Genomic DNA, 14,121 nt, shown 5'->3' on the forward strand with positions numbered 1-14,121 from the left:
AAAAATTGATACTTAACCAAGGTGATTGGGTATTTGGGTATGGCCATAACATAGACATTAGCACAGTCTTAAAGGCTGAAAGCGGCTTGGGAGAAAGATGTAATACTTGGAGTTAAAGTGGTGGGCTCATCAAGATTGGCATTGGAGGTTCGTAACTGGATGACAAGAGATTGGCAAGTGGAGATTCAACATATACACAACAAACATGGCTACTGATGCTATAAGATGTTCAGGTGTTGCCAAACAATGTTTTTTTTTTTCTTACAATTGCCTTTGGTGGTGCAAAATGTAATGTTGAGGGATAAGTACTGCCTATTGTTATCGGCTAAGCGTTATAGTCAACATCCTTCATTGTTTTAAACTTTACACGGGTAGTGTACCAAATATTTTGGTGAAAGAGGTAAATAAATATATAAAGTTTTGGCATAAATGTGAAATTTTAATATGGATTGAATTGCCACTTTTGGGGTCGTTAATAAATAAATTAAAAACGCCATCAAAGAATAGTAAAAGACAGATGGAGACTTGAGGATTCCCTTTAAAACGAAAGAGGTTAGACTCTCACAATCTCTCTCGCTTTACCGTGTATTCCTTGCTGGTTAAGCCAAGCTCAGTAGTCGATTATCAGTTCAGATTATCTTCACTCCTCTCCAATTCGATTCTTCCACGCCAACAATGGCCTCCCAATCACCGCCCACCACCGCCTTTTTCACGCGTGCTACTCTGTCGACCTTCACGCGCCGCCCCTGGCGGGTGTTCCTTTCCCTCTCGTCCTTTGCCCGCCCCATTTCCTTCGGTGACGCCTCCGCCCGTATGAAGCGTAACCTCAACTACTTCCGGGTGAACTACGCCATGATAATCCTGGTGATCCTCTTCCTCAGCCTCCTATGGCACCCGATCTCAATGATCGTTTTCTTGGTCGTCTTCGTAGCCTGGTTCTTCCTCTACTTCTTCCGTGACGATCCCTTGGTCATTCTCAACCGTTCGATCGACGACCGCATCGTGCTGGCGATCCTCGCCGTAATTACGATTGTAGCCCTAGTTTTGACCGACGTTTGGCTGAACGTGTTGGTTTCCGTTCTAATTGGGGCTTTTATCGTGGGAGTACACGCTGCGTTTAGGGGAACAGAGGATTTGTACTCGGACGGACTTGACGGTTCCGATGGTGGGCTGTTTTCGGTTGTCGGCAGCCCCACCCGTGGTGGGTACTCCAGGGTCTAAATCCAATTTGTTAATTTTACGCTGATACATTCTTTGCTTTTAGTGTTTCTTTTTGGTGTAATTTTTTATGTAATGCTTTCAACCCAAAACTAAAGATAGGTACCCAAAATTCAAGTAGAGATGTTACTTCTTATTAAAGCTTAGCTTTGATGATTTTCTTGCTTGCTTGCTTTCTGGTACAATCAAGTTCTGGGTTTAGTTTAGGGGTTTTGCTGGTAAAACTAAAGATAGGTGCCATTGACAATTGAGCTCTCCCAAGTGCCCAATAGATATTTTGGTGGGTAGATTCCTATAGATTCGTGGTTTTGTCTCCGCTAATAATCATATTTTGTCTTAATTGGGATTTTGCCTATTGCCAACCCACCTTAGCCTTTCGGTTGGTGTAATGTTGCCATCCTTCTTTTCTTCTTTTTTCCCTTATCAGAATGTCTTCAAAAGGCCTGCTGCTTGATTTTGTCGTTTCTTAGACGATGTCGTAGCAAAGCATAAAACTTTTTAGTTGCTAAAAGTCGAAAAATTTTAGAAAAATAAATGAATCCCTGGGTAATGTGGAAAAAGATGATGAAAATTTTACATCAAACTGATAAATTGAAGGCAGTCAAAAAGGAAGATGAAGCAATTGTAACACTAATGGGTTTCATGTTGGATGACAATGATGTTTTAACATAGCAAATCCCATTACTTAGCCACATACGGTGCTCTAAGAAACTATATTGTAGAAGAACCAATCTCACTAAATACATATGTTTATGTAGAAGAAAATACATGCCGGAGGATCAAAATGTCCTACTCTATCACCAATGAAATTCCAATATATTTTATATATAGAGAGAGAGATTATTGATTGTGGTGGGGAAAAGAATGAAACAAAGAAAGCATTATTACTCATCTGGGGCTTTTCGTGCATAGGCCAACACCATGACGAATTCCTTGGCGGATGAACCAATGGTGGCCGGTACTTGCTGTGATGTTGCTGCTGTTTGTAGCCACAAATCAACTAAATTATACAACTGCAATGTTGGAACTACAGGCTGCCCCATACATTTTATCTCAACCTGTCATCAAGTACATGCCAAAATGTAAATAAACACATTGCACCTTGTTTATCAAAGAAGGCGATATATCTATGGCTTAAACTACTTCAAACTGCTTGTTGGAATTTACCTATATTTTCTTCAGAAATTTTCACAAACCAAATGTGATGTCGCTAGATAAGTAAAAAAAAATTATCAAACAAGACAGCAACTAAGATGTGGATTCTATAAATCAGACTGCTTATACATGCATATGGTTTATCCCACATGCATGGAGTGGAGAATAAAGCTTGAAGCTATCTTAACCAGACGTCAATTATGCATGCATAATAATAAAGCATCTCCATGACATCATAAATGAGCCTCATAGTAAAAACACTGAAAAGCTAAAATCTTTTTGGTAAAATTTCTTATTCGCATGTCATTAAAGAACATATTATTCAAGGAGAGATTAACTCACCTCAGCTTCATCAGTGAGGTTCAGTTTCTTCTTCAGATATTTTTGAATAAAAGAAACAGGTATATTTCCATCCCTGTCACAGAATAAAATAAGTACGATAATTATCTCCTGTAGTTAAAGAAATTTTTAATCATTCTACCATTTGAAAGGTCAGAGATAAGTTCAACTTTATGTATTTGTAACAACACACATTGAGAAAAACAATTCAACAGGATTTGTTACCTAACACTAACAAAGAGCTATCATTTGGTTTAAAACATGATCATTAACCTGATACAAAAATTGTAAACCTGGTATGCAATTGATGGAAGGGGGGAAAAGCAGAAAAACAGGCAGGAGAAAGCACCTTTAATTTAACAATTTGATAGAATCGGTTTAGCTAGTGATGATGACAGACCAAACTTAAAGAAAAAATGGTCAAGTTAAAATGGTTACTTGGAAATAGAAACAAACTGCAGATTATTTCTTCTATTCCCCTTAAAAGCATTCATCTTACAATAAACAGGCCATTCAGGAGATAACTATTACATGCTAGGCAACAGTGTCCAGAAGGCATATTCCAAAATGATTTAGGCTAAAGTAGCATAACCAGAGTAAATGCCCATACTGTCATAAATATTCCCCTATGCAGAATTAACACCTTCCAAGAGAGAGAATATAAAATGGGAAAAAAGAATCACCTATAATAAGTCGATAGGAGATGAATTAACAGCAGAAAGTGACTAGAGACACCATATAAAACAATCTTAACCTTAAGCATTTCTAATCCAAGCATACTTGTCTTACGACACTGTTACGTACTTTCTTCCTATTTATCCTAAGCTTACTGGATTATTATATAATCATCCATATACTGGTCAAATGCTTTCTTGATTATTTTGATGATAACATAACCGAAGATGACCAGCAAAAAGCTGTGATGGAACTAAGTTAAGCCCATGATCTACTTGGTTGCCCGTGTGTCATTATACTATTCAGTAGCTCCCACCATCCCGTTTCAAGAAGTGGAACTCTGGGTGCAGGAGTTACACAGAAGACTGTCAGGGTATTAGTATCTTCGCCTTCACCCATCTCCTTTCTGCTTTCAGAATCTATTAACACTTCCTATATAACTCCAACTTATCTATCATCTTACTGAATCCAGCATATAATATTTATTTTATTCCTCCACTAGATTTGTAAAGACCACATGTTTGTTGTCTCTGCATTCTAAGCACAATACCAGGAGAATATGGTACAGAAAACAGGATAGCTGACAAGTCAGAATCACAGTCTTAACAAACAACAGATAAAATTTACAGTCTTCGTCCAAAAGGAAGAAAAATAGTTATAGCAAGCTACTGTAAGACACAAGCAAAAGAAATTGGACGAAGGAATGTACTTTATCCTCAGGTAATTTGCAGAAATTTGAGGGAGGGGAGCATCTCCTTCCCTGAAAGCATTGACATTTGAATCAGTTTATGACCAAGACAAGTAATCTTAAGCAACTATGTTTTCAAACCACTAAAGTCTGAAAGTTGAAATCAATTCTTACTGATTTTCAGAGGCCACTAATGAGAACCAAACAGGACCAATTCTTCTTTCATGCTTTGGACCAGCAGCATCTAGCACTGCCTGCGGGGAGATGCCAGAATCCCCAAAACCAGAAGCCCTTTTTCGACTGACTCTGCGCAGCTTTTTAGGTGTTACAGTTTCTGAAGTTGCAGGACCAGCACTAGTCCTTTCATCCTCAAGTTTTGTTTTGCATTTATATTCTCTATGTTTGCTTTTGCACGTATGAGCTTCAATGGTGGGCACACAGGAAGGTTCTAACTTAGAATCAGAGCCTTGAGAATTGGACTTGAAGGACTTGGTCCTATTTGCAACCTCCACTAAACAATTCAAAGGTTTCCAAAGGTCCAATTTCCCATCCCATGCTTTGCCACCATTCTCTGCTTCTTTATTCATGTTTTGGATATGTTCGGCGGAAGAAGTACACTGAATTGTTCAATTTTATAACATCGCAGATACTATCAGTTTAAGCTAAAACAATTTATTTCAATTAGAATGGATATTTGAGAAAAAGAAGACTATTAGACAATATTAAGCCCTACGAGAACAAAGGATATCACCTAAAAAATTGTCTTCAATTTACCTGTCTTTTATTCTGAGTGAATTTATTTAGTGTTTCAGGTGAGCTTGCAATCTCCTGGTGATCCTCCATAAAGTCTTCATCTCCTTTAACAGGCTTCTCTATTGGAAAACTGGAATGTCGCAAAGCACCAGCCTTTCTGGTAAAAGCTTTTGTTCTCCTCCCAGTCATGGTAGTTTGTGATGATACTTTGGGGGCATTAACCACCAACGAAGAGAGTGATCTCTCCTTTCTTCTAGTTGGGATTGTAACTGGGGGTACAACTTCAGGTGCCTTAACTTTTCTTCTTTTAAGAGGGAAGATTTTGGTCCGCACATCTTGCAAATTATGGTCTGGCCTGATTATCACAAGCACAGACCAATGTCAATGCACAATAATTTTCCAATATGTTGATTAACCAACATTAAGTGTGTGGACACTCAACCAAGAAAGACGGAAAATGATTGATTACACAGGGAAGCCAAAAGCGGGTAGCATAAGGTCATTTTTTCCTCTTCAACATATTTCACCTTGATTTTTGGTACTGAGAGACGCACAATAGGAGTCCTTACATTTGCATAACTGCTAGACTCTGCCTAGATATTTTACTTGAAATTGGCTAACGTACATATACAAGCCCCTAATTTGTAAATATTAATCATCCCAGGAGATTCAGAAGAAATCAGTAAACTTTGCTAGTAACCACTTGAAACAAGTAAATATAAATTCAGAGCAATTGACAAGATTAAAACTAGGAGTAGTTTAAATTTCAAGAATGTGTCATGAAGAACGCAATGCATACATCAGTTAAGGCTTAGAAGTTGGTAGAGGAGAATAATATGCAAAAGAATGGTACCTTAATTTCTCCAGAGGGACACAACCCAAATCGATGTTGCATATCGGACAGCATTCCAGTTCTTCCTCTTCTATCTTATCATATATGCACTTTCTGCAAACTAAATAAAATTCAAAAGACAAATCTATCATAAATTTCTATTTATTGACTCAATAGACTTCTATGGCACATAAATAAAGATCACACCCATCAATCCTAGCAAATATTTTAATTAAAAACAAGCTGAAACTGGGAAATCATATGAGAATTTGAATCTTATTATGGAGTTACAAAACAGAAAAGGAAAGCTCCAATGTTGGAAAGGAGCCTTGAATTGGAAATAAAGAATAAGATAGTAGGGAGCCTTAGCTTAATGTGGAAAACAACAACAAGTGCAAAAAACATTTAAAGGAACGGATTCGTAATCAAATAAACAGAAGCCATGAATGAATTACATTGAAAACCAACTTTCTCGATAACCAAACTGTATAAGAAATACGACTGTTTTCGACTAGTTTATTAAACTAATCTGAACCCAGTTATTGTACCAAAAATGCATCAGCATCAAGTAATAAGAAACAGAGGGAAACGAAATAAAACAGCAAAACCATAAGTTTATTAAGGCATAGTAATGGTCAACCGAGAAGGTAAGAAATGAAAGCAAGAAAAACCCAGATAATAAAACGGCAAAAAGGAACAAAATTTGAAGAATTAAGAACAAATGAGCTAAAAAAAGGAACAAAATTTGGAAGTACAAGAAGAAGAAAAGGAGATATAAATCTGACGGAGAAGAGAGAGACTCACACGTGTGAAGACATTCAGATATGGTGGTGGCATCTCTAAGAAGCTTATTGCAAAGAGGGCAAGTCATGCATGCCGCAATCGCTTCTCTCTTCACTTTGACGACCTGATTCGCCATCTCTCTTCCCTTTCACCTTTCTCTTGTTTCAATCTCAACTCAATAACCCCTTGAACACGTATCCCCCTCACTGCATGTTCAATCAAAAGAAGCAAAAAAAGGAAAAATTTACGTACATATCTTCATAAACAAACCTGCATTAAAACCTATGACAGAAATATACTAACAAGAGGAAGGATTATAAACAGAGAGAGGCCGACAAAAAGCGAGAAGCAAAGGTAAAGAGATATGGGTGTATAAGCTATATGGGAATAATTTTTATTCTGAAAGGAGGGATTGAGATTAAGGGAAAAAAAACAAAAAAAGGGGAAAATATTATAATTATGATGAAACAATGGTGATTTTTTTTTCAGACAAAGAAGAAGAAGAAGAAGAAGAAGAAATAGGGTTGTTGAGAACAGGAAGGCAACGATGATCTGAATCTAACCAAATAGAAAGAGAAAGAAAAAAAAATACTAAAGAGGGTGTCGTCGAAAGGAGCATGAACCAAAGAGTTTTCCTTTGGTTTTATTATTATGTATTTTTCCCCATATTTTTATTTTTTATTTTATTTTTTTCTAATAAATATTTAAGACAAGTTCAACGGAGGCTTCAAATTACACGATTCGAAATTTTTGGGTCGGTGGTGACTTGTCCCTTTTGTCAATATGTAAGGGACATGCGCCCTAAAGAAAACAGAGTAACCCTAGGATGCAGTTTAATATACGACGTCGTTACTGTGTTTTATTATTCTCTTGGGATGGGGGAGGGGGTAAGAGGCTTAAATTTTGTTGTTATTATTATTATTAATGGTAGTGAATAAATAACAGAATATCATAATATATATATATATGAATTTACGTGAAAATTCAATTCTAGTATTTTCGAAGTATTCGTGTTGGTGTCGTTGTAGTATGCAAAAGAAAGAACATGTGTTTTTTGTACTATTAAAATTTTCAATTTTATAAGCCGAATTACAATTCAAGAAATTGCGAAATGCTTAATTTCATTTTACAAATTAATTTTTAAATATATTATAAGTAGTATTTTCTTCAAATCATTTCACTTATAAGTTCGATTAAAAATTATATTGATGTTCATTTTTTTTTTTAATTTTACCCGGATTTCAAATAAGAATTTATCTTGCTTCCCCTATCCCTTAAACTTCAGCCACTCATTACAAAGAAACAAACAAAAAAATATTGTAGAGCTTATTAATAATGCACATTTTGGGGACTTCTTGTAGCAATTGATTGGTTTATTAACCTTCATTGTTAAGGTAATATTGAAATGGTGACAAATGACTAAGTCTTAGGTTTCAATCTTCTCCTCTACAAGCCTTAGCATTATGTTATGCATTAAAAGACCAAAAGCTACTTCTCTTTTTTTTTTTTTTTTATTTGTGCCCCCACCCAAATAAAAATAAAAGGGGATGGTTGTTATATTCTAATTTTTAAACTTAACATGCACGACATTTTGCCCAAAGAAGTAAAGGAAAGATGCAGGACACAGTGGTACGAGGCAAAGCTACTTGGGAAATGATGAAAAAGGTTCCGACCACGCTAAAAACAAGGATAAGGCAGAGAGAGAGAGAGAGAGCATTTGTTCGTCGCAGTGCCAGAAATCTCGTTAGAATTTTGTTACAGTGAAAAAGGCTTTGACAACTTTGGTTGGTAGGTATCCGAAGAAATTATAAATGCTGGAAATACTCTATACCCGCTCCACGAAAATGATTACATGAATCAAATGTACTAACTATCGAGATCCACCCACCTCATAGTCAGTGCTCACTGGAAACACTGAGATTAATGAAATGGAAACGAAAATGCCATGGAAGGTGGGAAAAGGAAAACATGAGTGTTCTTGGGGGGGAGAGAAAAAAAAAACAGAAAATGATAAATGATGACAGCAGTAATTGATGTATGGCGTGATGTCTGTTGTAACTGTAACACAAGACAAGGCCTGCCTTATTCCTCTACAACAGTTATAAGGTGGCCTACCATCTAGACAGTGGCATACTAAAGGCCACTTGAGTCCCCCCACCCCCACCCCCCCCCCCCCCCAAAAAAAAAGAAAGAACCCAATCAGTATCAACTATCACACAACATTTAAAATATACATGGGTGTATATATACAATGTATATATGTATATGCCAACATGATGATACTTGATAAAACTTTTTTCTGCCAAATGCAGTGACCAATTACAATAGGAGGAACAACCCCTCCCATGGACCATATTTTTCATAAAGCATGATAAATTGATAATACTAAATATTATAGCATATGCAATGTTTCACCTGAAATTGGCAATGACCTGAAGCTTTACCAGGAATTCGTTTCAGTTCTATGCATCTGCATAAAAAGATCAAGCTTTATCCCTATTACCTTGAACGCATTCTATGCACCTCATGACCCAATAAGACCCTTGTGCCTCGCGTAAGAAATTATTGATGTGAAAGTCGATGTGCATAGTAGTCCGGTAAGGATGACCACCTAATTTCAAACAGCATATTTTCGTCATTAAAATTCTCAACAAATTTATGCAAATTATCAATAACTTGGGGAAATAAATCTTTAAAAAGAAAAAAACTGTAGGTTAAATTTCGTAGACAAATATAGTAGTTTACTTCTGGTATGGTGATCATAGGAGGCATACCCATTTAAACATGTATCCATGGCCCTCTTTCCATGTATAAGGAATATTCATGCCAAAGATTGCAGCAACCAGGGAATATATAGACAAGCAAACAGTCCCAGAACTTAAGAAGAGCTCTAGCTGCCACATACAGTGAAACCAGTAAACATAAACGCATGCTGCATGCAGATATAATATTCTATCTCGAAACCAGATTTATGTCACTGAATAACAGCAGAGAAAAGGGTTTGGAGTCTAAAGAGGAGCACCTGAATAAGCTGATTTCGATGATTGTCAAGCTGCAAGAGAACGCATAATTCAGATTATCAAGATCTCAAATTAGGTCATGATACTTGAAGGCGTTAAATTGCCTCGGGAGAATTTTGATAGCTACAGCAAACTCCCAAGCTTCAATTTTAAATCAAAATTGTCAGGTAACTGAGACATTCAGACACGTTCCTCAACCATCAAAACCCTCCTTCAGCAATTTTGCCACCTTAGTTTTTTTTTTTTCCCAATATAAATTTACTTAGCTGATCACCTGGATATTGATATAGTCTTCTGTGTCATCGATGTATTCTCGCAGCTGGTGAGAAAAAAGGATAATTATGCTAAGTAACCATGAGATTAGAGCAGAATTATTGTTAAAACTAAGGAGCCTACCGTGGTCAATTTGTTCAATGTATTGTCAATTTGCATAAAGTAAGCCTGCAGAATCCAGAAATCTAAACATAAACATTTACTTTTGCATTAGCTAATCAAAACCCATGACAGGTAACGACATCAATTACCTCAAGCAACATTTCAAGCTCCTCGACATCATTGTCCTCCTCAGCTGTCAGTGCACTTGCCCGACTTGTTCTTGATATCTTTGAACCTATAGTTGGTGAGGACGGATACCAATTAGGAGCACCAGAAACACTTACAGGTGAGCATGCCCCTGCCAACTTTCTCGATAAATAAAGGTCTGCCATATCATCATCGTCATCCAAAAGTTGTTCAAGTTCATCTCTTACCTAAAGGTAGGAGAGCTTATAAAGAATTGGTCTAGCTCCTTCAATAAAATAAAATAAAATAAAATAGTCTAGGGACTTAATGTGTTCTACTATGGTTTACTTCAGTCATTAGTGCCTAAGGATTTGCAACATATGCCCTAGAGAGCACTAGCAGTCATATAGTTGTAAACTGAACTCTGGACCTCAGGTTAATATCTAACCAACCAAGATATCAAACCTTGACACATCCCAGAAATGTTCGTACCTTTTTTTTTTAGATAAATTAAACTACTACTGAAATAGACAATATAATGTTCGAACGTTATTCAATGAGAAAGTTACAGGTATCTTAGCAAAATGCCAAAATCCCCCTTAATGTATTGGCTCCTAGGTCCTATGGCTTTTCCATTTGAGGAGACTTTTTTTCGAAATCAGGATCATCCTTGCACCTCTAGTTATAACTGCTCCTCCTTGTTAAAATTACCAGGTTTTCCAATTGATTTACAGAATGTATATGCACTTACCAATATTTCTTCTTGTTCTGAGGTAAAACAGATATTACATTTGATCTTAGCCAAAAGACCGAGAAAGGTATTGCTCTTACCAACATACATTTTCTTCCTCATTATCCCTTTTTATCTAGTATCATAAAGTTGCTCTTATTGTGGCTCTCCCGGGTTTACTTTGGGAGGTTTCGTTTGCCTCTTTGGTTTTCCGAGTGACTTGCATCCCAGACTAAATATTAGAACATGAGATCAACGAGAAAACAACCAAATTTGTTAACCTTCCACGGGGAAAACCTGTACCGAAATCAGATTACCCGGATCAACTCCTTGAACAGAGAAACCTATCCCCCCAAGTGCCTCCCATTAGCTTCCTTTTATTTGCTTAAAGAGGTTTTTCCTATGAATTCGCATGCATCTAGGGCCTTGGCTTTTCATTTTTTAAATGGGAAAGAAAAAAACTGAAGAAAGTGCAAGTAATGGCGGAAAACAATTATGGTAGCCTTGAATCCAAATATCTCTGTTTTGGAAGCCACAAATCTGACCCTCCGTTTCTAAATGTGTTCACTGTTCGTGCACAATCATCCTCTCAGTGAAAACTCACGTGCGGAGGAAAGAATATTCAAAATTCTAAGTGACTGACAAAGCCAAAATAAAGAGCTGAAGTACTACTAAGACTATACCAATGCACGTTAATCTTTAGTTAACAGGAGAGTTTATTTGAATTTTCCTTCTGGAAATCAGCTGGACCATTCTATACATGCGCCAATAACAAAATCTCCAGTAATCCTTAAAAAAAAAGTAGATATTTATTATGCCTGTTATTGCATGGCTGATATACATACAAAGTCATCTGATAACTGAAAATCTGTAACCAGCTTATTAGCATTGGGCCAAATCAAGAATGACAAAAAAATTATTTATCCACCATGAGAAACTGAAATTTCAGTGATGTTTAGCTTCTAGAATCCTAAACATGGCAACATACCTTTTGAACCCGATTTGTCAGTCTTGTCATTGCACTTTTCAGTTTACGCACATGGTCCAAGTTACGACTGCTAATCTGCACATAATTACAATTCTTGCTTGTAATTGAACTTATCTTACAGGCAAACCTAGAAAACAGTGGTACTGAAACTCTTTGCTATTCATCAAATAACATTAAGGCAAAGCAAATGAAAAGTTGTGATATAGAAAATCTTATTTCCATGTTATATAGAAATGGCAATTAAACAACTGAATCACAGTGGACAAAGTTTCATTGTAACTCGTATGTTGCAAGAGCTTCTGTTCAACATTGTGGTTATTGCAGGAAAAAAGGTCATATAACATATTTTACTATTTCTCTCAATACTACTCATATTTCATTGCATTACTTATGGATGCCTCAAAGTGAAGGTACAGCCTGTTCTAGTGTCCATATAGGATGCAGTTGGTACTAATCATGTTAGCAACTATAGAGGAAGACCAGCCTTAACAATAGAGCCTACTCCTGATGACCAAGTTAATTGTGAACTGAAAATCTGAGCCAGAAGCACATCTTGCGAAACAGAAACCTAAGATATCATTGCAGCTTTTACCTAGACTTTCTTTCTCCCATTTAGCCTCACAGTTTCAATGAAATTAAACTGCTTAGTTACCACCATAAGATGTAATTACTGTCATTATCAAGGCAAGTTTGGTAAAAGGACTAAACAGCACATGCAGTAAAATGGCAAAATTCCCAAATATACCAAAGTGGCTGATGGATACTTTGACTTCTTACACACTGAAGTCGTTATTGAAATTCAATTTTGCGGAGAAAGGTTGATGTGTTTTCCATGGTTGAATATATTCATGTAATGTTAAGTTTAATCCTTTCATCACTTTCACAAAGAATGGGCATAAAAAAACATTGGTATAATAAAGTGAGGAGGCGTTAAATAGATATAATAAAGTTTGTAGTACTTTAAGAGCCAAAATTCTACTCCTATAGCTATATTGTATGTTGCATCAAAGTCAACTATTAGCTTTAAATGAAGCACTAGAAAGAATAATCAGCCAACAACTAATCTCATCCCTTCAATTCAACTAGATGTAAGGGAAAGTTAAGGATAAACTATTCAGAGAGAAAAAACAAATGAAAATACCTTGGAGGTCAGCTCATCTAGAGCTGGATAGGTATCAGTCTCCAGTTCTCTAGTACGCGCATCAAGAAAGCTACAAATTGCTTCTAGTGCTACTTCCAGTGCCCGGAATTCAAATGGAAATTCTACATGAAAAGATATAACGATGTCGTAGAATGAAAAACAACTCGAGAAAATGATTTCCAAACCAAAAGTTAGTATTACCGTTTTCTTCTCCAGTGTTGACATCGTTGCGCAAACCAATATGTTCTTCTTCTTCTTCTCCTAGGCCTTGACATGTGAGATTTTTTTCTTGAGGCAATCGCCTTTTAAGTTCGGCAACAATAGGTATTACGTTATCATCAAATGGATCTCTAAGCAACACCTATCTCAAAATAAAACCTCAGTACTACATTAAACAGAAGTATTAAAAGGTATTCGTTTGTCCTATAAACTAACCTCTTCTGCTGTTATTATAGCTTTAATGTGCTGCGATCACATCATGAAAAACAAGATCAAATTAAAACATTAGAAAATGAAAAAGATGAAAAATAATCGAAATCGAAATTACCTCTAAATTGAGAACAATGACTTTTTCTCTGCCCAAAACGGTGGAAGGATAGGATAACATAGGATCAAGAACACGAAGATCTCTAGCATGGATCTGAACGCGGCGCATTATAGCGTACTTGTCGACGTCAAGAACCGTGCCTTGCCCCTTTGCATCTACCGAAACCCAGCTCGTCGTAACCGCCGTTTTCTTCTTCACCGAAGCTACTTGCGTCTCCGCCGCCGGAACAAAATACACCTGTCGAGTCATTCCTGAAAAAAAAAATAAAAAAAGACTTTGAAAACAGAGCAAAGATGAGTGGAAAATTTTTTATAGAGACTCGAGGACATAAAAGGGAGTGTTAATGGTAATGAAGGAGATGTGGGGGCAGATGAAAAGGAAATTAAGGAGATATTTGCTGCTGTACTGCATGGGGCCTCAAAATGTTTCAGTGCTGTAAGTGAGAAATGGAGGAGGAAAGGTTTTTTAAACAGCATAAAGTTTCCTTGTTTTAACTTCAACATTTGGCGCGTGTTTTAACTGTGTTCGTCTTTTTTTCTCTTTAAATAATAATTATGGTATTATTTGATAATATTTTAAAATATTAATTGTTAAAATTTTCTGTTCAAGATTACTTTAAATTAAATGAACAATTCTAGTCTAGTTTTGGCAAATGTAGAATCTTTGTATGAAAATGGAGGTTTTTTTAAATTTTTCTTATTAATTAATTAATTAATTAAATTATTTTAATTGGAACTTTTGACATAAATAA

At 36.3% G+C, this 14,121-nt stretch overlaps 3 protein-coding genes across 5 annotated transcripts; 1 reads left to right on the top strand and 2 right to left on the bottom strand.

Annotated features, from left to right (window-relative positions):
* The first annotated feature begins 492 nt into the window (after positions 1–492).
* LOC105783236 (PRA1 family protein E) lies at positions 493–2,367 on the top strand. Its single transcript, XM_012608570.2, has 2 exons — positions 493–1,201; positions 2,131–2,367. The coding sequence occupies exons 1-2, from the start codon at positions 676–678 to the stop codon at positions 2,160–2,162; spliced, it is 558 nt and encodes a 185-aa protein (XP_012464024.2). The 5' UTR covers positions 493–675; the 3' UTR covers positions 2,163–2,367.
* LOC105783235 (E3 ubiquitin protein ligase DRIP2) lies at positions 1,841–6,613 on the bottom strand. Of its 2 annotated transcripts, none has more exons than XM_012608568.2 (7): positions 6,465–6,613; positions 5,682–5,781; positions 4,850–5,183; positions 4,250–4,692; positions 4,097–4,147; positions 2,716–2,788; positions 1,841–2,276 (listed from the first exon to the last, which is right to left on the bottom strand). In XM_012608568.2, the coding sequence occupies exons 1-7, from the start codon at positions 6,577–6,579 to the stop codon at positions 2,103–2,105; spliced, it is 1,290 nt and encodes a 429-aa protein (XP_012464022.1). In that variant the 5' UTR covers positions 6,580–6,613; the 3' UTR covers positions 1,841–2,102. The 2 variants fall into 2 exon arrangements, with proteins under 2 accessions (XP_012464022.1, XP_052489174.1); XM_052633214.1 differs by having other exon boundaries at positions 5,682–5,774; positions 6,465–6,608.
* A 2,031-nt stretch (positions 6,614–8,644) lies between these two features.
* Positions 8,645–13,882, bottom strand: LOC105784167 (magnesium transporter MRS2-I). Of its 2 annotated transcripts, XM_012609963.2 has the most exons (11): positions 13,371–13,880; positions 13,259–13,288; positions 13,025–13,184; positions 12,824–12,945; positions 11,683–11,757; positions 9,988–10,212; positions 9,860–9,904; positions 9,738–9,782; positions 9,466–9,495; positions 9,218–9,337; positions 8,645–9,054 (listed from the first exon to the last, which is right to left on the bottom strand). In XM_012609963.2, exons 1-11 carry the CDS (start codon positions 13,617–13,619, stop codon positions 8,968–8,970), a joined length of 1,188 nt encoding a protein of 395 aa, XP_012465417.1. In that variant the 5' UTR covers positions 13,620–13,880; the 3' UTR covers positions 8,645–8,967. The 2 variants fall into 2 exon arrangements, with proteins under 2 accessions (XP_012465417.1, XP_012465418.1); XM_012609964.2 differs by lacking the exon at positions 9,860–9,904 and having other exon boundaries at positions 13,371–13,882.
* Positions 13,883–14,121: the final 239 nt, after the last annotated feature.

The sequence above is a fragment of the Gossypium raimondii genome, chromosome 7 (genome assembly GCF_025698545.1).
Source record: "Gossypium raimondii isolate GPD5lz chromosome 7, ASM2569854v1, whole genome shotgun sequence".
NCBI lineage: Eukaryota > Viridiplantae > Streptophyta > Magnoliopsida > Malvales > Malvaceae > Gossypium > Gossypium raimondii.